This window comes from Rhinolophus hipposideros (genome assembly GCF_964194185.1).
Source record: "Rhinolophus hipposideros genome assembly, chromosome: 24".
Lineage (NCBI taxonomy): Eukaryota > Metazoa > Chordata > Mammalia > Chiroptera > Rhinolophidae > Rhinolophus > Rhinolophus hipposideros.
In genome coordinates this window covers 22,568,306-22,595,023 of record NC_138070.1, presented here as the reverse complement: position 1 = coordinate 22,595,023, position 26,718 = coordinate 22,568,306, and the positions used below count along the sequence as shown (strand labels likewise).

The 26,718-nt window shown below is 41.8% G+C and overlaps 1 protein-coding gene and 1 pseudogene across 2 annotated transcripts in view; both read right to left on the bottom strand.

Moving 5' to 3' along the window:
* CRKL (CRK like proto-oncogene, adaptor protein) overlaps positions 1–14,877 on the bottom strand; it is a 28,807-nt gene extending 13,930 nt beyond the window's left edge. The window contains exons 1-2 of the mRNA XM_081036678.1: positions 14,428–14,877; positions 4,472–4,937 (exon numbers count right to left, since the gene is read on the bottom strand). Coding sequence (XP_080892804.1) covers positions 4,472–4,937; positions 14,428–14,738 — 777 coding nt within the window. The 5' untranslated portion in view covers positions 14,739–14,877. The remainder of the gene's footprint in view (positions 1–4,471; positions 4,938–14,427) is intronic.
* Positions 14,878–15,368: 491 nt separating this feature from the next.
* LOC308492656 (small ribosomal subunit protein uS5-like) overlaps positions 15,369–26,718 on the bottom strand; it is an 18,548-nt pseudogene continuing 7,198 nt past the window's right edge. Inside the window, exon 2 of the transcript in view lies at positions 15,369–15,483. The product of the transcript in view is annotated as a small ribosomal subunit protein uS5-like (transcript). The remainder of the gene's footprint in view (positions 15,484–26,718) is intronic.

Here is a 26,718-nt window from a genome sequence, read left to right as displayed (position 1 = left end):
TCAAGGGACAACCGTAGGGCAACACAATGAAGTCAAATACTGGGCTAGGCAAATGCAGGAAGGGGACAGAGTGGTCTGTTTCTCCCTGGTGAAGAGCTAGAACTCAAGGAACTTACCTACCTGAGTCACCCAATATGGGAGGAACCACCTCAGGAGACTGCGCCCCAGAAGTTCCACAAGGACAGAGAACTATGCTTTGTTCACTGTTGTACTCCAACTACTGTATAAATGCCCGCCACGTACGTAATAAGCACTCAAAGCTTCGCTGAAGGGGTGAATGTTTTTGGAGGTGTCCAAGTTGAGACCTGAAGGCCACTGGGTTTAGATGCTGTAGAAAGCTAAAATCATCAGGAAGATGGTTAGACTAAATGATCTAAGTATTATTACAAACTGCCTTTCTTCTTGATTTGTATGAATTCCATCCTAACTCACTTTAAGCCTTTACTTACAGCCTGAGAAATGGTTATTCTTCCTCCACAGTATCTGTTCCACTGACTTTGATTCCCACAGACCCCGACCTCATGTCATCAATTGTTTTCGTAACCCATACCACAGGGGAATGCTCTGCAGAGGCTCCATTTAGACACTCGGACACCACTGTTCATACAGCAAATACTTATGGCTGTGTACACCCAGAGTTAAGTACAATTCTAAGGATGCTAAGAAATTTCTTCCCTTTGTTTTCTAGTTAGGAAAGTATACTGGAACACAAGTGTGTGAGCATAACATGGCTCGAGGGAGACACAAGCATTTGCTCTAATTTATTTTAAAAATCAGTCAATAAAAAGGTAAATTGCCTGCAAACTCCGGAACCCCCTTCAGTTGTGAGAAACTGGCTACTTTATACCTCAATGAAGGTAACACAAAAAAATCCTTAATCTCAGCTTAGCCCTTTGACAATATAGCAACAGCCCATCCCCCCTGCGTTGTCTTTTGCCACTTTTGCCCAACATACCCAGCACTCTCACCAACCTACAGCTCCTCAATGGTGTTAATCTTTTTTACACAAGCTCTTCCCTCTGCTAGAAACGCCTTCCCACATCACCCAGCTAATTTTTATTCACCCTTCACAACTCAGCTCAAGAGTTACCTCCTCCAGGAACCCTGTAAGACCAATACCCACCCACACTCCATCTCCTACCCCCTCTCCACTCTCCCTCCTACTCTGTTACCAGAGCAGTTCCCACCCTGCTGGTTTCTGTCCCTGGTCTTTCCCCTGGGTGGTAAACTTCTTGATGGCAGAAACCTACAAGGCACCCCTTACAGGGTAGCTGCATGAAGGTGATTAATGAACAAACTAACACCAACTCTAGAGCCAGGGTGCCTTTTAGGCTCAAAGAATTTAAGTATCCTGCCCAAGATCACACCAGGAAAAGCTGGGACTTGAATTAGGGTCCATGATCTTTCCTAACCATCTTGCCTCTCCACTGTGTCAGAGAACACAACTTTGACTACAGGTATTTTATGACAACAGCACCCTTGCTCCAAACATTCTCTTCTGGCCAATTATCTACTTTTGGAAATGACTACATCACTTCCCTCAGTCTGAGAATGTTCTTGTAGGGTGTGACGTGCTTCCCAGGAGCCTTTCCAGCCCAAGTATACCAAGGACATGGGAGAGCTCTGTTTTCAAGGAGTAGGGACACCCACCGCTTCCTTTCAAATCAACTTGCTTCTTGAGAAGAGGTGAGTAACAGAGGAATATGGTTAAACACAGGTCTGTTTTAAAAATCTTTTTACTTGCAGGAATGTTCTTTCAAAAATCAAATTTTATGAAAAAACTTGTGAAATTATTCAAGAAATAAAGTTCACTTAAGCCATCACCGTTCTCTAATACTATCAAGGGGAATAACGAGGCTTCAATTACTTGTACATTTTGTCCTACTTTTTGTCTTACCTTTCTCATTTTAATTTTAATACTTTTCCTGGTAACCTAATTGCTCCAGTCCCAAGAGAGCCGTTTTTAACAAGATCAGACAGGCGCCACTAAATTTTAGAAGATAACACAATTCACAGAAATATTTACTTATGCTATGGCTGAAAGTCTCATTTAAATATACAGAATGAGAAACAGCATTAAGCGTAATTTGGCAAAGGTGTATTTCTCGGGTCCCACTTACACTCTGTCTTTGATGAGGCTTACATGGCTGGGTTAGTGTCACGAGGAGGCTACAGAGGTTAGTGTCACAGAGAGGTACAGAGTCCTCTCTCTGGGGTCTGAGAGACTAGGAGAGCTGCATAACAGCCAAGCATATGGGTTACCTTAAAATACACGTTATTAACCAGACAGCCTCTGTCTCCTCATGCCGGTCTCTCTAAGTCAGGGGTGTCCAAACTTTTTTCCACGTTTTTCACCAAGGGCCATATGCGATAAAATATACAAACAGCCGGACCACTCACTGGAGGTGAAGTACATATTGCCTCACCTGGTTTATTTAAGTAAACTGAATATATGTTTGGAATTTGCTGCGGGCCAATGAAAAGTGGGTCGTGGGCCGCAGTTGGCCGGCGGGCCGCAGTTTGGACAGCCCTGCGCTAAGGTAACTACGTATGTATCCATCACCAAGCCTAAGTGATCCCCTCCACAGCACCTGGTCTCCCTCTCTACAGTCCCCTGTGCACATTCCAAGGAATGCACAGAAATTATGGCTTTCTAAGACGCACATCTTAGAGCCAGAGGTCAACAGGCAGGTTTCCTAAATGGAGTGAAGCTTTAAACCCCAGCTCAGGTAAGAACCCAATTCCTGACTTCCTTTCTGGGGCTTAGAATTCTGACTGGGAGCCTCAGGCCCCCAAGGTTCTCACCGTGGTGTGCCAACAATCAACTGCCCTGGTACATGCAAGTCACACCAACTCTGAACCCTAGCTCCCTACTTCTATGAAATGACAGATATGAAAATGTCTTAGAAGGCAGAAACCACTATGCAAACTGGAAGGTATTTAGGGCCCGGTAAACCCCAAGTTATTTTCGGATGCTGAGGTGTGGACTAGGCCAGAGGTGTGTACCTGAGCAGGGGCAGGTCTGGATGGAGATGGGAAAGCTGGAAGGCCCACTTCCAGCCAGGACCCACTGTTCTTCCACTGGGAAGTCTAAAAGCATCTGGGTCCTCCCCAGACCCTACCCTGGTCCTTCCCACAAGCCCCACTTTTTCTTTACAGCCAACATGGGAGGGAGAAATAACCATGGACTCTGAAGGAAACAAACCTTCACGTGTAGTTTGCTGAGATATGACTCCTGGTCCAGAGAACACTGAGGATAACTAATGAAAAAACACACACCAAACAAATTATAGCTAACTTTTATCTGTGCACAGGCTGTTTTGTGGGCTAAGTTTTGCTGTTTTGGAGCAACAGACTCTATTACTTCATCCTTCTGCCATGCACCTAGGCTGTCTCCCAACCCTATCTTGCTTTGACCTTGGGGTAAAAACAGAGAATAATCACTGACTTAATCTGTTTCTTTAACATATATGCAATTTTATAATATTAAGAAAGTATTCAACTGCAATCGTATGATACTCACATTGTAGTTTGTGGTTCACACATTATCAATAAATGAAAAGAACCGGGATCTGTGGCACCAAATCCCATGTTCTGATACAGTATTTATGGCCAACCTCACTGTAGGCATTTTACACCTCAGTAAAAAGTAACACTAAAAAATACATGGGACCATTCTTCTCAAAATACGAAGTTTTAAAACCTACTTTATTTGTCAGATTCTCCTGTCCTTTTTCTCCCCGAGACTGTCACGGTGTTTGTGCTCATATATGGTCACTCTGGGCTTAATCAGATGTCTCACCAAACTTCTACCTTCTGGTAGAAACTGGTATTGGAGTTTCACTACCACCCTCAACAGGCTCATCAACACTGATCTTAAGGACGTCTTTGTATTTCCATAGCCATGGTAATATGCTAAGTTTTGCAAGAATTTTTTTTTAAACGCAGTTAAAGTTTGGTTAGAAGAATATGACTTGGCGATTAAAATGTTCAAGTTCTATTTCATATTATAATTTACAAAATCCTTCATAACACCTAATATATTTTTTAATTACTCCTCTCCCCAGCTGAAGAGAAGACATTTATTCATATTTCTCCTCAACTGAACTGAGCACCATGTTAGGAATATGGAAATGTACAAATAGCTATGTGTGTCTGTGTTGACTTCGTCTCCAGGTCATAGATGTTTCTTAACCATCATCTTTCCTTACTGGAAAGAAGACCAGTTACTGTGAAACTAGATCTATGGGAGCAGAAAAGAGAGCAAGCAGGCTGAGAAACAAGGTATAGGAAAAGACAAAAGAATCATGTGGGACACTCACAGTGGGTCTTTCAAAAATCACCCACTTTTCTTATTCCATTGAATATAACCTTAAATGAACAGTCATTACTTTGCAGAAACAGAACTAAAACTAAACATGAAAACTGAATGTCAAAGAACCCCCAAAAAACAGCCTTAATAGATTTTTACCTCCAATGCCAAGGCGGTCTTATCATAAGCACAGGGTACTCTTTTCTGGATTGCTTTTGCAAAGACAGGTCCATTCTGTGTGGATGGTAAAGGGTTGATCGCTGCTCCCGGAGTATTAGAAATCGCAGGTAGAGGAGTTGTGGTCTGAGGTTGAGCATATGCATGAGCAGGTTCTGGGATCCCATAACTGTTGGAATTCCTATTCCCATGCTTTCCGTGTGGTGAGGATCTCACAAGCTTTTCAACATAAGGGACGGGAATCATCCCAACCCGGCCGTCCTTGTTTCGGGCACTCCACCACTGTTCTTCAGGCTTCTCTATTATCGTCAGGATCTCACCCTTTTTAAAGGGCAGGTCTTCAGCATCATTTCCAGGAAAATCATACAGAGTCCGTACATATTCCACATTTTCTTCTGCTGTAGGCAGGTTGGGTACTGATACAGATCCCATTGGTGGACTTGGATACCTTACGAGAGAAAAAAAGTTAAGAGAAAAATCTTTCTTTATATCAGTGTTTGTCAAACTTTTTAATAAACCATTCCGTATAATACATTATCTCCTCCTTACATTCTCAGTAGTCATGAAGGTGCTGTTACAGTTTTACTTTCTATAGTTTATATTGCAATAGAATATTCTGAATATGCCTTTTAATATCACGTGCAAAGTGCATACACACACACCCCCATATCTGTTTTATAGGAACCTTTTGTTTACACAGAGATACCTAGTCTGAATTTATTTTTACAACCTGGAGTTCAGTAGCTGCCTTCCTCAGAACCCTGTGGCAACTACCAGGGACTCTTCCTCCTGGTTCTAATCTATGGCACGTACCCTGCACACTTCCTTAGGCACCCGCAGAGAAGATGACAAAGACCTCTGTCTTCATGTCCCTCAGAATGCAAAAACCAGAAAACGGTTTATGTTTTCCAAATTAAAACAAAACAAGCAAACAAAAACCCTCATATTGCATCTTGTACTAGAATCATCATATGAACATTCAAATGAATACATGTGAAAGTTTTCGCTGGCACAACTCACAGGCAAGAGTTCTCTCTCCTCTGAGCATCAGTTCATAGACACAACCACACCCCTGTGCTGTGCTCACAGGTTGTGTGCACTTGCCTAGTATGTTGCAGATACACTCCTGGAGATAGTGGTAAAAGCACAGTCCCTGCTCTCCAGCAACAGCCCATCTGTAATGCCTTCTGCAAAAGCACAGAGGTGCCGTGTTTCCCCGGAAATAAGATCTAGCTGGACAATCAGCTCCAATGCGTCTTTTGGAGCAAAAATTAACATAAGGCTCGGTCTTATTTTAATATAAGACCGGGTATGATATAATATTAGTATAGTATAATACCGAGTCTAATCTATAGTCTAATACCGGGTATAATATAATACCAGGTCTTATATTAATTTTTCTCCAAAAGACGCATCAGAGCTGATTGTCCAGCTAGCTCTTATTTTGGGGGAAACACAGTATCTCTTTACCTAAGAATGTTCTGAAAAGGTGTAAATACACGAAGTTTTAGAAAAAACTATTTTGCCATTAGCATTTTTCCCCTTAACTTTTCTGATGTACAAAAGCTAAACCATGGCCGGCCCGGTGGCTCAGGAGGTTAGAGCTCCATGCTCCTAACTCCGAAGGCTGCCGGTTCGATTCCCCCATGGGCCAGTGGGCTCTCAACCACAAGGTTGCCAGTTCGATTCCTCGAGTCCCGCAAGGGATGGCGGGCTCTGCCCCCTGCAACTAAGATTGAACACGGCACCTTGAGGTGAGCTGGGCACCTTGAGCTGAGCTGCCGCTGAGCTCCCGGATGGCTCAGTTGGTTGGAATGCGTCCTCTCAACCACAAGATTGCCGGTTCGACTCCCGCAAGGGATGGTGGGCTGCGCCCCCTGCAACTAGCAATGGCAACTGGACCTGGAGCTGAGCTGCGCCCTCCACAACTAAGACTGAAAGGACAACAACTTGACTTGGAAAAAAGTCCTGGAAGTACACACTGTTCCCCAATAAAGTCCCGTTCCCCTTCCTTCCCCAGTAAAATCTCAAAAAACAAACAAACAAAAAACACGTCAAAAAAAAAAAAAAAAAAAGCTAAACCAGAGTAACAAACCGAGGGCTTCATCCAAAAAATCTGCACCTGTTTGACTTTGCCTGCAGGACCATCACCAGAGCCAGGCTCTAGATAGCCCTGAGGGAATATGCTAGGGTACTCCCACTGACTATGGTTTCCAATCAGCTCATGGCCATTCTTTCTTTTTCCCCCCATTAATGATTTCAAAAGTTATTTCATATAAGAACATGATCTATGTTGAAGCATTTTATTTAAAAAAAAAAGATTTCCTTTATAAAAATTATCACAACATTCAGAGAGAAAAGGAAAACAAGAGGGGAAAAAAATCCCATAGTTTCTGCCCTAACGTAACTACAGTTCTCCTTCCTTTTTTCTCCCCGCCCACTAGCCTAGTTTATGGCTTTCTTTAAAAAAAATCTTGTGGCAATTTTCCTGCCTAATATCACACCACAGGTGTTTCCTTCATCATTGGTCTTCATGATCACTTTCACAGGAGGGTACTATATCGTTCAGGCTCACAGAAAGAAATGGTATGCTGCTGCAATGAATATCCCGATGTTTCTGGATATTTAGTTTTTCTGTCTCCCTATTTAATCATCCAAGCCACAAACTCTTTTCACCACATTTTCCCAATGTTAGATTTTTTTGTAAAGCCCAGAATCCCAGATTAAAGAACAGGAACATTTTCATGGCCTTTGGTACATATTGCCACACTACTTTCCAAAAGGCAGAATTCATAATTTGGCAAAACTTGTATCATTTTAATGTAAATGACTATCTTCACAGTCATCAGACTACCATGGTGATGAGGAGCTTGATTTAAAACCTAAAAGGCCTTATTACTTATTAACAACCAACTAAGGGGCAGATTGCTTACTATCAGTACATCTAAAAAGAGATCGCAGGAATGGTAGGAGCAGCAAGTGTTGATTGACACTCATCACCTAAGCCAGGCATTGTCTGCAGTCTTTGCAGACATTAAATTGTTTCATCCTTATAGCAATCCGGTGAGGTAGATGTTATTTTCCCCATTTTACAGATGAGGAAGCCACAGCAGGGGTTAGATTTGTACTCAGGCAGTCTGGTTCTGGAGTCCTCACTTATAACCTCTAAGGTATATAAGAATTGATGTCATAATGTGTGTGAAACATTCACAACAGTTCCTGACCAGCACTGAGCATACAATTCACTCTCCCCACCACCCCCATTAAAGTACACTACTCTTCCTATTTCAAGGGCCACAGAGACTCTGTAAAAAGTTTGGATAGTAGTATATACATTTCAGATACTTCACTAAGAGCACAATGGGTCCCATCCAAGGGTATTTTATTGTTTGTACAGTTAAAAATTAAAAGCAGTTCATTCTACAACACAGAGCATAAGGACACTAGGACAGTTTCAGTGGGGATTAACGCTAATGAAATCCACTTACACAGGTATCCACTGGCCTTCCTACTATGTACTAAAAATTTGGGGGACAAACAATGAATCGAAACCAAGTTCCTGCTCTCAAAAGACGTCCAGTTTAATAGAGGAGGAGACTAAAAGGCAAGCGTAACATGCAGTTCTTGTAAGTCATGACCGAAGTTGACAGGGCCAAGGAGCGCTTGAAGCTAAGAGCGAGTCCAGTTAAGGGCCAGGAGAACAGGCAAGGAAGTAACGCACAAGAAGCTCAAGATTAGCACCCTTTGAAGTTCAAAGAGTTTGTGGAAGATAGGCTTACATACTTTGGTTCTACTTCAGAAAAAGACCAGAGGTCCAAAGGTTCAAAGGCTCCCTTCCCCAGCCTTCCCACAGCTCAGGAGGCCCCCAGAGTCCCACATGGGCAGTGAGCTGCGCTCTCTACAGCTAAGATTGTGAACAACGGCTCTCCCTGGAGCTGGGCTGCCGTGAGCAGCCAGAGGTTGGTGGGGGCTACAGTGTGCTGCCATGAGTCGTGAGTGGCTGACCCATGACTGGTGACCGACTGCCTCAGCCAGGGGAGCGCAAGGCTCATAACACCAGCATGGGCCAGGGAGCTGTGTCCTACACAACTAGAAACAATGGCTTGAACCGGAGGGGGGGGGGGCAAAAAATGGGGGGGGGGAGTTGGAAAACAGAAGAAAATAGATGGTAAAAGAATCGATTCCAAGATTGGCTAAGTACCTCTCTAGCAAACTGCTTTGGATAAATTACCCCTTCTTTACCACTCAGTGGCATTGAACACTGAGGACCTCTCCCATCCCCAGGCATTCATACCATCACTAATGACTCTCCTTCTATGAGTCTAGACCTCCTTTCACAGCTTCTCTTCCTCTGCTCATTCCAGTTCTGCTCATTCTGGGGATGCCATCTAAACTTAAGACTCCCAAATCTATACATTTAGCCCCCAACTCTTTTCTCAATAACAAACCCATCAGATTGCTAACCATCACCTGGCTTCCTGTTGAAAACAATCATCCCCTCATCCTGATCCTTTCTCTTCTATTCTCTCAATTAAAGACACCATCAATCATCCCTGAAGCCATACCTCTTCCCTCACCTTCTACAGTTAAGACCCAGTCATATTTTTGGAGAAACATGGTATTATACATGCAATTATCCAGCGAAGACTGTCAGTTTCCATTTATATTCCCACTGTGTTTGATCTCACAATCCCCTCTCCTTAACGGCACTTGATTAGTCCTACACTCTACTCTCCCTACCCAGTCCCACACCACAGAAGTTTCTAAAACTGGCCATGGTAATTCTCTTCTTTAAAACTTTAGATGACTCCCACTGTTAAACTCATTTATAAAGCACAAGGGGCTCTTTACAATTTAGAATCATTCTTCCTCCTTCCTAGCTTGCTGCCCATCACTCACATTAATTACAACTCCTTGCTTTTCCCAGCATGCACTGCCACTACCTCTTCTACCTCATATACTTGTTCTTATCCTTCAAGAATCAGCTGAAAGAGCACCTCCTCTTTCAAGCCTTCCCTGACCTCTTAATTGATCATACTTGCTTTTAAGCTCCCATAGTATATTTTAATTTGTTCAATATACTGAGCTTCTCAAAGACAGAACCATGGTTTACTCCCATTATGTGACTTGAGTCTAGTACTGGGCTTTGGTATACTCAATATATTGAAATTCCTGTTGATAAAATTAAGATGCCAAAGACACAGGGAAGCATTTCCCATTACTGTTTCTATCCCTTTTTTCCCCTTCTAAAAACACAAAAACTTTGCCACTCCAATTCCCTAAACCTGATTTCATTCTGTTATATAGACAAGGAAATCCCGTGTGCCATTGGGTGTGCCTTTCAACCCTTTTCACCTCACTACTGCTCTACTCACACTCTTTTTTTTTTTTTAGAGTGTCTTTTTGTTTTTTTATTTATTTTTTTATTTTATTATTATTATTTTTTTTTGGTTTTTGAGAGCCCACTGGCCCATGTGGGAATCGAACCAGCAGCCTTTGGAGTTAGGAGCATAGAGCTCTAACCACCTGCGCCACCTGTCGGCCCCTCTACTCACACTCTTAACATCCATTCTGGACTAGCTGCCACATGCCTGGTGGCCCAACCTTACGTGTTAGGATCTTAGCTCAGACTCTAGGATAATCTGAACTCCCACTATTAAGCACTTTTACTTATCAGAACTAAAATATTTTAGCCTGAAGGAACCTTAGAAATAATCTAGTACAATTGTTCAGCTCAGAAAGGAAATTCTTTCTTAGGTAAAAAATTCTGTTGTTTAAGATCTGAGTCTTAAACAAGAGAAATGTCACAAATCAAATGGTTACCAGTGCTTCACCTGCCACGGGAACACAACTCTTAACTGGGCAAGCTTCCATTCCAGGCATAGTGACAATGTTCTTGTATCTCATCTGAACTGAATTAATATGATTTAAACTACTGGTAAGAAGAAACTCAAAGTATTATTCAGTGCTGAATTCTATGCTAATCGAAATTACAGGTAATCCTTCTCCCCTACTCCTACTTGTAAAAGACCAGATCTAAGTTCCCTTAAATATTTAGAAGGGGATGTAAAGGAAGTGTGACCCTACTGCCTGTGGTATCCTCTGGTCCACGCAGAGGTTGCTTTCTGCCTCACAAGTGTGAAGGTTCTCCTCTGGGTGCTCAGGGTAGGCTGAGCAACCTTTGTCGGTTCTCCCACAGCTACCTTATCACACTAGCTAGCATGGAAATGACCTTTTAAAAAAATCTCAGCAACCACTGAACTCAAGAGCATGACAGGGACTGTTGATTCAATGCTAGTATTTCCATTCTACCAGGTACATGCAATATGCAATGTCTGTTGAGTAAAAAACAAGATTTTTCCCTAAGGGTCAACTTGCCTCAGTTTTAAACTTTTTACTTCTCATGATTCTTCTCCTAGCCTTTATACATAAGCTAGAACTGGAAAAGCCAGTTACGCAAAACACTTTCAAGTTTCTAAACCATGGGAAAATATAGTTCATATCTAAACAATCCACTTAGAACCTTCTAAAACATTGGTATTAAACTGGAAATCACCTCTAGTAAATTAAAAAAAACACTACCGATTACCTAACAACTATAACTTAATACACAGAATATTAAAAATGTTTATGCTCCAAAAAAAAAAAATGGAAGTAAAAACCACCACAGGTTTTCTGTTTATCAAATGATTTGTAATATAAAAATTACACCCTCAGAAAGAGAATCCCTTAGGGTCATTCAAAATCAACAAAGCCATCTGACATGATACCTTTTGGGGGTTAAATTTAAAAACCACCACAGGAACACCACAAATACAAAAAGCAATTGCAGTAATAAGATAAACCCAGAGGACACAAAGCTGCAAATATACCAAGTCATCTTTGTTTCTCCTTTCTCTTGCCCCATCATCCCCCTTCCCATCAGCATCAATCTTATCTCCAAAATAGGCATCTCCAAGCCAAAGTTTTCTGTGTCAGTCTGTGTCTATATGACCTATGACATATACTACGTCATCAGTCACCATCATTTTGCACCTGGATTACAGTAACAGCCCCAGGTCACTCCCCTGCTTTCAACTCCTTCCACAGCACCCACTGCACTTTAAATAAAATTCAATTTCCTTACCTTGACCACAATATCTCCAAACTCTTCTTATAACCTGTTCCTTTAAGAACCAGACTCCCAACATACTGGTTGGCTTCCATGTCAGGACTTTGCATAAGCTCTTCTCTATGCTTGGAAGACTCTTCCCCTTAGCCTGAACCTTTCCAAGGCTTGCTTTTCTTCTCTATCCTTAGGTAGTTTCATGCTTCCTCTGACCACATAAGCTCAAGTAAGTCCCTTCTATTATATTTTCTTGGCCTAGGTTTACTTCCTTCATAGCATTTCTTAATTTTGTATTTTATTTATTTTTCTACTTTTCTGCCTCCTCCACTAAAATGTAGTTCCACGATGAAGAAAGCAATGTCTGTCACCCATCTTTCCCAGTACCTATCACTGGGATAAAATTTTCTTGTAAATATTTGAATAAAAATATAAAATTAAAAGTTAAGGAACATTCCAATAAAAAATCAGACTACAACAAAACAAGCACCAATTCTTACATTCTGAGTTAAGTCATACAGTTATGATCTTCTGCTAAGCAAAATAAAAAAAATGAACTATTAGCCAAGGCGTATGAAATTCTGGCTTCAAGAGCTCAGTCATGATGCCTAAAAAGCTAAACCACTTAATTTAGTCTGTTTAGGGGTGTGAAAAATCATTACACTGAATTTTGCATCTGGCCAAGGTTTTACTAGCCTCTAGATTTCTACAAAGGCTAATAACACATCAAACCAAGTCCGTGAATTTGGGAGAGGCAAAGACTCAGTACAACAAAGTAAATCCAGTCAGGATCTAATTCAGCCAGCATTGTAAAGGCCCTCCGAGATACCAAAGAAAATAAAAAACTAAATTACAGCAACCCGCCTGGGGCGGAGGGCATAGAGAAGGAGAACTAATCAAAGCTGAATGTGAGGGGGAGGGTCAGGGAAAGGTCCTATTATTTGTGAGGAGCCTGGAACAACAGGTAGGATTTCAATACAGTAAGTGAGCAGTGGGTGGTTAGGCAGTCAATGAAGAGCCAACAGCCTGCGCAAAGGTTCCGGGAATGAGTGAGCGGCCTAGTGGGGATGCGGTAAAGGTGGGAGGAGAGGACAGGCATCGGAATCTCGGAAGACACAGTGTATGGAAGATTTGGAGTCGTTTTGGGGGGTAGTGGGAAGCCACTGAGGCATATCAAGCCATTTACTTACACTTTTTGAAACAGGTATACTATATAGTACCTGTCACCTCAAAGAAAGCACAACGCCTTGCACATTGCATGGGTTAATAAATGCCTGAAATCAATGATATAATTCACCTTCCCAAGTTAGCAAAATCATTTAAACACATTACAAAATCTCACTACCGTGGATTCTAAGATTCTAATCCCTTATATTGTAATTATATCGTGCTCAAAGTTGAGTCCAATTATCAGCATCTTCGGGGACCTGGAGTTTTACCAGATTCTTGGTGTCTAGGTCTTTGTTACCCAGTATTTGATTTATAATCACTTTGTCCCAGTTTTTAAAGTCCATTTACTTCAGCAGTTAATCTCATAGTCATTATACTGTCATGGCTTTGTTTTTTTCTCTATCTCTACTCCACAGAAGCCAACATTTAGGGTGCTCCTTAATTAATTATGATACCCTGTGATGATTAAAGCTCAGAGTAATCTCGTCAGCAAATTCATAAAATCAGAAACATCTCATCCCCCAAAACCTCCTGTCTTTTTAAAATAGGTGTTTAAGAAACAAATTGGACAGTGAAATACCTTTTATTTTTAAAATTCTAGGCAATTTCTTCAGCTCAAATTTGGCATAATTTCAGCTCAAATTTGGCATGAAAGAAACATCTGATAAAATACTAAGGCAAATTAAAGCAAATAAGCCAATAAAAGAATTCATTTTATTTAGAAAAGGAGATGCTTGATGCTCAGTGTCACTTAGGGTTGTTAACTTTAAAAGGTATTAAATCATTAGACTTAATACCAAAAAAAAAAAATCGAAAACTGAACTACGATAAAAAGTGTCGTTTTAAAATTTCCCTTAGTAAGTAAATAGTCTAGCCTTATTCCTCCTTGAAATTAAACCAAGTGGATTTTTGGCCTATTAACGGTCCAGCTTGGGGGAAAACTGTAAAATTAAATAAATAAATAAAATGCCCTCACCGAAGCCAATGCACCTTCTTTTAAGACTTTTTTGTAACTGATGTATGATAAAATAGAAGGTGTCTGGCTTATTTCAAACCTGGCACCAAGGTATCAACATACAGTTCTAATACTACTGCACATTTAAAGGTTTTTGTTCCTAAATGCTAAAGCATTCTCATTTGTCGATTCTTCCAAAGGTTGCAGTCCAAGAGTTCTTAACCTGGAGTTCAGAGATCTGCAGGGAGTCCAAGACCCTTGAATGGCGTGCAAACTTGTGTGTACGTGCATTTCTGGGGGGAGGGAGAATGCCACGGCGATATTAATATTCTCAAAGTCTGTGATCCAAAAAAGGTTTAAATAAAACACTCCCAAAACAACAAAAACCCTCCTTTAGCATGATAACCAAATAAAGAATGTGATGAAAGGCAAAGAGCGTACATTTTAACTATGCAACCGCCGTTAAATCTGTTTAAGACGCATCTCCTTCATCCACAGTGACCCAGATCCTGACACCAGCCTTCCCTTCGGAAAGGCTTCTGGAAAATAACTTGGTTCAGAATAGGGGGAAATGAGTTCAATGACCCCCCCCCCCGACACACACACACACACACTCTTGGATGGACCCCAAGCGAACCAACCGGGCCGCTGTCGACCTTCCTCGGGGGTCGGGGTGCGTAGCGCGCCCGGCTGCGGGCGCTCGCGTACCTGGGCGCGGGCTCGATAAGGGTGGTGGTGTCCAGGTAATGGATCTTGTAGAACTCCAGTAGGGCTGGCAAGTGGTCAAACTCCTGGTCCCCGATCTTAAAACGGCGGTTGGGCAGCGAGTTGATGATGTAGTGGGAGACGCGCGAGTTCTCGGACACCGACAGCACATAGTCCCCGGGGCAGGTGGAGGAGTCGCGGACTAGGAACATGCCGTGGCGCTGGCCCTGGAGCCGGGTCTGCGCCTCCTGGCGAGACACCGGCCCCATGTACCAGGCAGAACGGTCTGATGAGTCGAACCTGGCGGAGGACATGGTGTCGGGCAGGGGCTCTGGGGCGGCGGCCGCTCGTGTCCGCTCTGGACGCCTTTGCCCGCCAGACGGCTTTGGGACCGAAGAAGGGCCTCTCGGCACACCTCAAGGCGCGCTTAGAGGGCCGAGCCAGCACCTTCCTCCTGGCTCCGGGCCCGCAGCATCCTCCGCCTCCGCCCGCCTGCTCAGGGGCCACCTCACGGAGGGAGCCGGCTCGGGGAACGCCGGGCAGAGCCTGAGGTCGGGGCGGGTGAAGCCGAGCCGCAGCAGAGGCCGCCCCGGGGTTCTCGGGATGCTCGGCGTCCGTGGGTGCCTCCAGTCACTCCTGACCTGAAACGCGTCGGCTCCGCGCTCCCACGGATCTGCGCCAACCCCCGCTGACACACCAAACACCGAAGTCCAAAGAGCGTCGCGCCTCTAGGGCGGTTTTGCCCAGCCGGTTCCCAAGAGCTACAGCAACAAAATGGCGGACGAGAGATAAGCGGCCGGCCACCTCCCCCTCCGCTCACCGCGCTCAGTCTGCGCACGCGCGGGCTCGCCTACCAGCTGCCGCCGGGAGCCACCCCGTGACGTCACGCGGCATAGCCAATCAGGAACTCGGCCGTGACGGTCGGGGCGTGCGCCGCTCGCGCGCTATCCCGCGTTCCGGGAGGAGGCTGAGGAGGTGGAGAAGTCGGCGGCGGCGGGCACTCCCTTCCTGGGCCACTGGGCGCCGCCGGGGGCGCTACCTCTGCCGGGTCTCCCCGCGCTGGCAGGAAAACAGCTGGAGCTGAGAGGGAGAGGCATTTCGAAAACCTGTTCTGGGAACAAAGCGTGACGCGCTGGCCGAACCTCCGGCCCTAGTAGCGTGTCACTGAGGTGACCTGGCCGGCGGAGGAGACCCGCGCTAAGGGAGACCGACGGGAGTATAAACCCGGATTGGCCTAGGTGGCTCAAGAAGATGATCGTGGGGGCTGAGACGACACTAGACGGGGAGTAGGTGACCCTGGCCCGAGGAGGCCTTGTAGGCCTAAGTGACCCGACAGGCACAAGTGGGAGGTGTAAAGGTTGGATTGACAGGATTAAATGGTCTAGAAAGTACTGCCTAGGGTAATCTGGCGGTCACTGGCTCCGAATTGACGCGAGTTAAATACAAAAGCCTCTTGGGCGTGGCCTCAAGGCCTCGCCTGCCAGGGATTCTACTGGCTTCTCCGAGTTAATCTCTCATTCCCCCCTGTAAACCCCTCTCCTGCCGTGGCCTCCTAGTCTTTGTTCTCCCCACCCTCCAACTAGATTGTAAATATTAAGAGTGAGGATCTTGTCTTTCTGGTTCACCTCTGGGCCTAGCACAATGTCTGGCCCTGAGTTGATGCTCAAATCTTTGTTGAATGGATGTTAAAATCCTCGAAGTTACTGGTGCCCGATTATTGGTAGCACCACTCCCGCAATTGGACAGAAAAGAAAGCATGTCCAGAAAGGGAGACGCACGCAGTGCAAACCCATGCTTAGATTCCTCTTTCAATGCAATTTCATTTTGGCTGTTTGCACATCCCCTTCCTTCAGGTTGAACACGTCCTAGAATGTATAGGGTGACAGGTGATGCCCATCCTAGAGTAAACTAAAGGGTCGTGGTCTTGTGCCTTTTGTGACTCAGCATAAGCACGTTTTCATCAATTGCCCAAACACTTTCATGTATTATTTGAAGTTTCGTGAATGGATATGCACTATATAAATTAGGTATTATTGAGTTCCTCTGTTAAGTAAAAGGCAACCTCAGGTACAATTTGAATAGCACAGACTTTGAAGCTAACCGCTGAGGTTCAAATCTTGACTCAGTCAATTGCCTAGCTGAGTGACCTCCGACCAGTTACTTAATCGTTCCATCCTTGCCTCATGTATTATTAAACAAGCTAATACGTGTAAAGTACTAAGAATAGTGCATGGCACGTATTAAGTATCATATAAGAATCTTTCATTATTTTTATTTAGTCTCTCCCTGGGCTTCTACCCATAGCCTAAAAAAAAGTGCAGAGCTTAAAATGTGTGTGAGGGTGGAGAGAAAAATCTCCATTTGATTTTCTAGCTGATTTTCACTGCCAGATTTTCCCACTTCACCCACTCGTTGCTCAGCCTTCTTCGTTTGGCTTCTACCCTTACTTTGCCTGAAACTGGTCTTTGGACATCATTAGTGATCTCCATTGAATCCATTGATCTACCTAGCTTTATGTGTTTATATTAAAAATCTCTTTTTTCTTTTTTTAAAGATTTTATTGGGGAAGGGGAACAGGACTTTATTGGGGAACCGTGTGTACTTCCAGGACTTTTTTCTAAGTCAAGTTGTTGTCCTTTCAATCTTAGTTGTGGAGGGTGCAGCTCAGCTCCAGGTCCAGTTGCCGGTTGCTAGTTGCAGGGGGCGGAGCCCACCATTGAACGGGCAACCTTGTGGTTGAGAGCCCACTGGCGCATGTGGGAATCGAACCAGCAGCCTTAGGAGTTAGGAGCATGGAGCTCTAACCGTCTGAGCCATTGGGCCAGGCCTAAAAATCTCTTTTTGAAAAGACTTTTCTCCCTGCCCCCAGCTCCTAGGACACTTAACAATTTCTTCCACCTCTCCAAATATAATTTCTCAGCCTCTTCCTGTGACACTTTTGTCTCCAGCCTCTGTGTAGAAGCTCAGTCCTTAACCTTTCTACAGCTCTTTCGTAGGCCATGATGAAGGCGTTAGGAGTCACCTCTCTGTTGGTGACTCTGAAACAGGTATATTCTAAAAATAGAACAAAAGCTGACCACACCCTATGATTACTGTGCAAACACTAGTCACCGCCCAAATTAATTCTTATCCGATTCTACTATAATTGTTTATATAACAAGTGTGTCTCCTAATCTGAGCATCTTGGAGGCAGACAGTAGTGTTATTTTTTTGTATTCCCACTGCCTAGCACAATGCCCAGCACATAATACATACTTAATAAATGTTTTTTTATGTAGGTGGATAAAGACAGGGAGAAGCTAGAGAAAACTGAAAATTTATTTTGGTGAGGGTAAGGAGACTGTGCAATTATTTCCTATTATTAACATAATAAATGTATTTTAAATAGATATTTGGATCAAAGGTTTAGCCCCATATCTCCCTCTCTGTTTAGTCTTCCGTTTGGATTAAACTTTGCCTTTCAGCTTCCCCTTTTCTGTCAATAGCATCACTGTTTTCCTAATTTGTAGATTCAAATCTGAGTCATCTTTTACTTAACTGAAGAACTCAATAATACCGAATTTATATAGCGCATTTTAATTCACAAAACTTCAAATATTACATTGTTTTACTTAATTCAGCCAAAGTCCCATGAAGTACCCTTTTGTAGATAGAAATTCAGAGAGGTTAAGGGTTGCTTACATAATTTATAAGTTATATAATTTGCAAAAGGCAGAGCTGAATGGACTCTTAAGCCAGGTCTTTTGACTTGAATTCAAGGTCTCATTTCACTGTTACCCAACTGCCTATAATTTAGTCCATATTCCATGTTTTGCTGATAGGGAAACTGAGGCCCTCCAAAATAGATTCTAGCACCAGAAAGGAATATCAGTCTTAAAATAGGGGTTGGATTTGTCCCCGGGCTTGGATTTCAGATAGCACCACCATTCTGCTGCCAAAATGCCACACTCCCCTCTTTAAAAATTCCTCTTAAAAATTGATCAAAATACCTCTCCTTTTGCTTCAAAATAGTCCAGTGGGAAATAGGGTGTGGATTGGATAAAAGTGAAACAAAAATGGCCTTGTGTTGATAATTGTTGAAACTGAGTGACATGATGTGTGTGTAGCGGGGGATTATATTGTTCTACTTTTGTATATGTTTGGAAATTTTTACAATAGAAAATTTTTTTAGTACTTTCCTTTATGCTTCCTCAGCACAGCTGAGAGAAGCTTAAAAATAGTTCCAAAAAGTGTTCCTAGATGCTAAGAGATAAAATGGATAAGCAACAAAGAAACATTTTTAAAAAGGGCTGTAATGTAAAGATTTGTGATTCTGCCTTAGCTTGCTCATCCCCAGGGTTTCCACATGGTATTATACTTATACTCATCTTCTGAGAGGCTTACAATCTAGATTCAAAGGACTGACAAGAATTTTAGAGCAACTTGTCTGGATTCTTTATTTCCTAGCCCTGCGGCTGCCTCTGTACAGAGGACACAACCTTTTTGTTCTCCCCTCTCTGGTCAGGTCCAACCCTTTGGGTGATGGGTAAGCCAGGCAGTCTTCCTACATTGTTGCCTTACTGAGGACACGAGAAGAACAAGTGTCTATCCCTTCCTCCTGCCCTAGATTCTTTTCTAGCAATGATGCTGAGTGTAAAAGGGGCATAACCGTGTAGATGTGGAAGTACGTGAAGTATTTATTTCACTGACTTGATAAGGCCAGACATTCTCAGATGCTCTCTCCATAAGAATTCACTGACCTGTTCAATTTCTACTGCATTTATTAACCTGATTCTTTGAACTTTTCCCCTCTTAAGTAATAATTTTTTTCTCTCATTCATCAGTTCTTCTCAGTCACTATTCCCCCATGTTTTACATGTATTTCTGAGTTTATCTCCTAAAAGAGAAAAGGAGCTTATTGATGATTTCTTTTTTTCCTCCTATTACTTTACTACTATAATACTAATAAAATAATGTTCATATCCCCATTATAATTTTCCATACCAAACTATTTAAAATAATCATTTTGTTCATAGGGTAATATCTCTGAACCAAGCCTAGCTGCCATATCCAGAAGTTCTGTTGACCACTATCGAAAGCACTGACCTTTTTATTCCAGTGTTTTAAAGTGTAGTCATATTCTTCTCCCCATTTTCTAATGTAGTTTTTAATTGCTGTGTTACCTTTTATGTGATGTCCACTTTCTTGTCACTTAGCTACTTGTGGGCTGAAAGGCAAATTTTCTTGTTTCTCCTGGATTTCAGAGTACCCTGGAGTATCATTAGTAAAATTCTGAGCAGAATGATCCTTCTGCTAGGGAACACTGATTCCCTCTTACACTTATCTCAAAGAAGTCAGTTCTATGCATTCCTTTAGAAATCAGGAATGACCACATATATATATATTTTTTCTTGTAAAGGGTCAGATAGTAAATAAAATACTTTAGGTTTTGCAGGCCAAGAAGAAAATCAAGAATATTATGTAAGTATTTATATAACAAGAAAAAAATTTCTACAGTTTAAAAAAAATGAAATGCAAAATATAGTAATTAAGTAACCTTTTTGTAATCCAGGTATACTAATGAAAAGAATGGAATTGTTTTTGGGGGGATAATATTTTGCTTAATTGGGGTTCAATGGCTAGTGTTCCCTATCGTCAGATGGTGAGCTATTAGTGCTAATCTCTAATGATACTTTACATATTTCTGTTGTTTTTTTTTTTAAGTGGGGAATATTGGGGAACAGTGTGTTTTTCCAGGACCCATTAGCTCCATGTCACGTCGTTTTGTATTTTGTTTTTCTTTCAATCTAGTTGTGGGGGCATAGTTCAGCTCCAAGTCAAGTCGTTGTTTTCAGCCTAGTTGTGGAGGGCGCAGCTCACTAGCCCATGTGGGAACTGAACCGGCGACCAGTGTTATGAGCACTGTGCTCTAACCACTGGGCTAACCGTTGGGCCACCTGAGACTTTATATACTTAATCTTTGAAAATGTCTTTCACTCAGATGTTACTGCCAATACTGCTAATCAATCCATGAGCATAATTTTAATTGACCATTTTCATTGTTAGAAGGCATGTATGGAATTTTATTAGATTCTTCTGATACTTACCTTTTAACTTGTTACATTGCAGATTAATGATCTTCAGTTGAAGTTTAGGTAGAATCTCCTCAATTGCATAATTAAATGGATTTTGAAATATGAAAATTTCTGTTGTACTTGGCATCAAGGTCTACAAATGATGCTGGAACTGTAGTTTGAGTTCAGAAAATACATGTGCTGCAAATTTGTGTGGGAATAGAGATCTTTTGTTTTAACTTCTGACAGCACAGGAAGTGTATAAAGTAGCTTAATGTTACTTGTGTTTCAAAACAACATTAATTACTGACAAAATTCTGCAGTATACATTTCACATATAAGCACTGTTTTGCCCTGTTATTTTAGGTTAAATTAATTAAGGAACATTATCAAGTCTGTAGCAAAAGCTAATTTCCAAGGCCATTAATTATTCAGTATTAATGGTTTGGAATGATTTTGTTCTGAAATGTCTGTTTTGAATCTGAGCTGAAAAAAATTGCAATAAAACTTCACTATTGCTAAACCATCAAAATGCTGTGTGGTAGGGCAAGTTAGGATATACAACTTCTATTTCTGACAAAATTTCATAGACCTCATAATGGTTAAGTATGAGAACAAATGAAATTCCCTGTTGATAATTCTAGTCAATAACGCATGATAGTTTCAAATATTTTCTGCAAATTAGCTCCTGATGAGTAATTTGAGTACAGTGAATAACCCATAGGCTCTAAATGCCTTAACATTTTCTAGAGCTTTATAAATTTGTCTAACTAAGCCTTTTTCTGCATCACACATTTTTACCTCCATCAGTTTTAATACATTTTAGCAGATTCCCATATAGGTTGTATGTATTACCATTTTCTCAACTTTTTTTTTTTTTAAAGATTTTTTTGGGGAAGGGGAACAGGACTTTATTGGGGAACAGTGTGTATTTCCAGTACTTTTTTCCAAGTCAAGTTGTTGTCCTTTCAATCTTAGTTGTGGAGGGTGCCGTTCAGCTTCAAGTTGTTGTCCTTTCAGTCTTAGTTGTGGAGGGCACAGCTCAGCTCCAGGTCCAGTTGCCGTTGCTAGTTGCAGCGGGCACAGCCCACCATCCCTTGCGGGAGTCGAACTGGTAACCTTGTGGTTGAGAGGACGTGCTCCAACCAACTGAGCCATCCCGTGTTCAATCTTAGTTGCAGGGGGCGGAGCCCACCATCCCTTGCGGGAGTCGAAGAATTGAACTGGCAACCTTGTGGTCGAGAGCCCTCTGGCCCATGTGGAACCAGCAGCCTTCGGAGTTAAGAGCACAGAGCTCCAACCGCCTGAGCCACTGGGCTGGCCCTCAACTTTTTGAAAATAGTCTTGCCTATAGTTGTTCCACACAGACTCTTCAAAGAGGCTTATTCTTCAATGACTTCAAATTCATCATTGACATCTCAAATAAAAGCAACTGAGCAGTGTTGGTAACATTTATGAACTCATTGATAATCAAGGAAAATCACTCAAAATCATGCCTTGTTTTTAAGTTCACTATTGATGATGCTCCAATGTCTTCAAGTCTTTCAGCACCTGTCCTCACTGAATGCTAAGAATCTCAGACAAGTTTATTTTTTTCTTTTGGCGGCTAAAATCAAACAGTTTAATTAACTCAGCATCAATAAGCGGCATTCTTTGGCTAACAAATTAGACACTTGGAAACTTTGGTTGCAACTTCATTTTTTCGTTTTTGCGGGGAACTTCAGATGAGATATTCCATCTGAAAATTTCAGTTCTTTTCTGACTTGCTTTCCTGTGAGTTGGGAATACCATGATGACTACTTAGTCTAAGTTGATATATACTACATTCTTTTAGCACAGATAGTGTCATTGTATAATAAACAATTCTTAACAAAATATCTACACTTTACTTTGCCTTAGAAGTTATACTATTCAAAGTCCATTTTTCTTCTTTAGACGACGGACGTGCCCTGGCAATAAGAAAATAAAACACTGAGGTACAATGACAACATGTAGCATTCAGAACACTGTTGAGTTATAACTATGTCACAGCAATTTGTAGTGCGCCGAGCTGAGCAGCAGTACAAAGGGATGAGAGTGCCACATATGGTCTCTGTCACAACCACTTAATCTGCCATTGTAGTAGGAAAGCAGCCATAGACAACATGTGGCTTTATTCCAATGGGTGTGAGTGTAGCTTGCTTTATCCAATAAAACTTTATTTATGGACCCTGAAGTTTGAATTTCACATAATTTTCATGTCATGAAATACCCTCATTTTGAATCCCCCCCCCAATCATTTAAAGATGTAAAATCATTGTTTGTTCACAGTCCATACAAAAACAGTCAGTGGGCTGGATTTGGCCTATAGGCCATTGTTTGCTATCATTAGATCAAAAATCTTTCATATTGAAGATGTGCATTTTGTCCTGCTCCCAGTGTGACCCAGGATTTTTCAGGGTCTACCACAACTTCTAATGGAGACCTTCTCTTTCCTGAAAAAGACCCCTGATTACAATCACACACTCCTGATAAATAAATTCGGTATTGGTTTGCATCTCACTCCATCTCTATGTCTGGCTACTCAGCCCAAAACAGCCTGGTACATGATCCGTTGTTATATTCCACAGCACTGTCAACATTCATCCCAAATGGAGCTCCTTCATCTAGGTATAGCATTCCATCCATAAGGGGTGACTTGAGCCCCAACACAGAAAACACCAAATACTACCCACACCCTCAACACAAAAACTCCTTCTCTGACCCCTTGAATCATCTGAGACTGAGGCCTAAGGCACTAACTCTAACACTTGCTGAACATTTGATCACATGGGGAGCATAAGGAAATAAAATGCTCAGGCCCCATCTCAGGAGATTCATTGAATTGACCTGAGGAAACCTGAGTACTATCATATTTTTTAAAAATAGGTAATACATTCATATGGTTCAAATATAAATGATACAAATAGTATACATTGAGAAGTCTTGCTCCCACTCCATCTCTTGGAGGCCCCTATAGTTTACCACTTTTATTTGCCCTGTGTATTATACAAGTGTTCCTTTATGCAAGGAAAAATAAGAATGCAGTTGGCCCTCCATATCCACAGGCTCCACCTCCATGGATTCAACCAACCACAGATCGAAACTATTAAAAAAAAAATGCTCATGGATAGGAAGAATTAATATAGTTAAAATGTCCATACTACCCAAAGCAATCTATAGATTCAATGCAATTGTATCAAAATACTAATGGCATTTTTCACCGAACTAGAACAAATGATCCTAAAACTTATATGGAACCATAAAAGACCCTGAATAGCCACAGCAATCTTGAAAAAGAAGAACAAAGCTGGAGGCATCATGCTACCTGATATCAAACTATACTATAAGGCCATAGTAATCAAAACAACATGGTATTGGCATAAAAACAGACACAGGTCAATGGAACAAAATAGGGAGCCCAGAAATAAATCCATGCCTATGTGGTCATTTAATTTATGACAAAGGAAGCAAGAACATACACAGGGTAAAGACAGTCTATTCAATAAATGGTGCTGGGTGGGCTGGCCTGGTGGCTCAGGCAGTTGGAGCTCTGTGCTCCTAACCCCGAAGGCTGCCGGTTCGATTCCCACATGGGCCAGTGGGCTCTCAACCACAAGGTTGCCAGTTCAATTCCTCGAGTCCCGCAAGGGATGGTGGGTTCTGCCCCAGCAACTAAGATTGAACACGGCACCTTGAGCTGAGCTGCTGCTGAGCTCCCAGATGGCTCGGTTGGTTGGAGCGCGGGCTCTCAATCACAAGGTTGCCGGTTCAACTCCCACAAGGGATGGTGGGCTGCGCCCCCTGCAACTAGCAACGGCAACTGGACCTGGAGCTGAGCTGCGCCCTCCACAACTACGATTGAAAGGACAATAACTTGACTTGGAAAAAATCCTGGAAGTACACACTCTTCCCCAATAAAATCTTTAAAAATAATAATAAACGATACTGGGAAAACTGGACAGATACATGCACAAACAAACAAAAAAACGCCCAGAAATTGGACACCTTCTTCATACATTAGAATAAACTCAAAATGTATTAAAGACTTAAATGTAAGACCCAAAACCATAAAACTCCTAGATGAAAACATAGGCAGTAAACTCTCAGTCATTAAGTATAGTAATATTTTTATTGATATATTTCCTCTGGCAAGGGAAAAAACTAAGCAAATGGGAACACATCAAACTAAAAAGATTTTGCACAGCAAAGGAAACCATCAACAAAATGGAAAGACATCCTACTGAATGGGAGAAGATATTTGCCAACAATATGTCTTATAAGGGGTTAATATCCAAAATCTATGTATAAAAAAAACTAATATAACTCAACACCAAAAAAATCCAATTAAATAATGGGCAGAGGACCTGAATAGACATTCTCCAAAGAAGGCATACAGATAGCCAATAGACATATGAAAAGATGCTCACTGTCACAAATAATCAGAGAAATGGAAATTAAAACCACAATGAGGTATCACCTCACACTTGTCAGAATGGCCATCATCAGTAAATCAACAAACAATAAGTGTTGATGAGGATGTGGAGAAAAGGGAATACTTATGCACTGTTGGTGGGATTGTAAGTTGGCGGAGACACTATGAAAACAATATGGAGGCTCCTCAAAAAATTTAGAACTACCTTATGCCCCAGCAATTCCACTCCTGGGTATTTATCCAAAGAAATCCAAAACACTAATTTGAAAACATATATGTATCCCTATGTTCACTGCTGCACTATTTTACAATAGCCAAGATATGGAAACAACCAACATGCCCATTAATAGACAGTTCAATAAAAAAGATGTGGTAGTGGGAATGGGGCTTTGTAGAAGAGGATAAAGGGGGTCAAATATACCGTGATGGAAGGAGAACTGACTCTGGGTGGTGAGCACACAATGTGATATATAGATGATGTATTACAGAATTGTACACTTGAAACCAATGTAATTTTACTAACCATTGTCACCCCGATAAATTTAATTTTATAAATTAATTTTATAAATATATATGTGTGTGTATTTTTTATACCCCTGGTTGTTTGCAGAATGTGAAAGAATTCATGAGACTCAGAAAAGTAGGAAAACAAGAAAGGGCTTATTGAAATTTGGGCAGCGAGGATGCTTTAGATAGTGTCTAAAGAAGATGGCTGCCACAGTTTTCTGTTTAGAAAAAAGAGAAGCACCAGCAGAGGAGTTGCCAGGAGCAGAGTCTAGATTAGATAGCTACAGTGGGTTTCTGTTCAGCTGGGGTTTTATATTTTTCTATGCAGTATGTAGGGTGCTTGTTAGCTTGCAGGGGGTTGCTGTTACAATTTACTTCTTATGGGAACCATCCCATTCCCATCTATGATGGATGCAGGGTCTTGTCAGCTTGCAGGGGGCTTCTTCTGGGAACTGTTCTGTTCCCATCAATGATGGGTGTTTGTTAGCTTGCAGGGGGTGCCATTGCAGTTGGACTCCCCTGGGAACTGTTCTGTTCCCATCTATGGTGGATGTAAGTGCTTGTCAGCTTATAGGTGCAGTGCTAGCCAGAGGATTCAGTCAAGCGGTTAATTTTTAAGCTCATTCGAGCTAATTCACAAGCTCGCTTCTGTTAACTCTTTGCCCGTTTCATCATTACATGTATACAACGGAATATTACTCTGCCATAAAAAAGAATGAAATCTTACCATTTGTGACAACATGGATGGACCTAGAGGGTATTATGCTAAGTGAAATAAGTCAGACAGCGAAAGACAAATACTATATGATCTCACTTATATGTGGATTCTAAAGAACAGAATAAATGAACAAACACCAGAAACAGACCCATAGATACAGAGAACAAACTGATGGTTACTAGATAGGGGGATTAAGAGGCTGGGTGAAAAATATGAAGGGATTAAGAAGTACAAATTGGTAGTTACAAAAGAGTCATGGGGACGTAAAGCACAGTATGGGAATATGGTGAATAATATTTTAATAATATGTATAGTGTCAGATGGGTACTAGACTTATCAGGGGGATCACTTCATAAATTATATAATTGTCTAACCACTATGCTGTACACCTGAAACTAATATAAAACAATATTGAATGTCAACTATAATAAAAAAATGTATAGTCACAGGGATATGTAGTATAGTATAGGGAATATAGTCAATAATATTGTAATAATTATGTATCAGATGGGTAAGACTTGGGGTTATTACTTTATGAGGTACATAAATGTCTAATCACTATG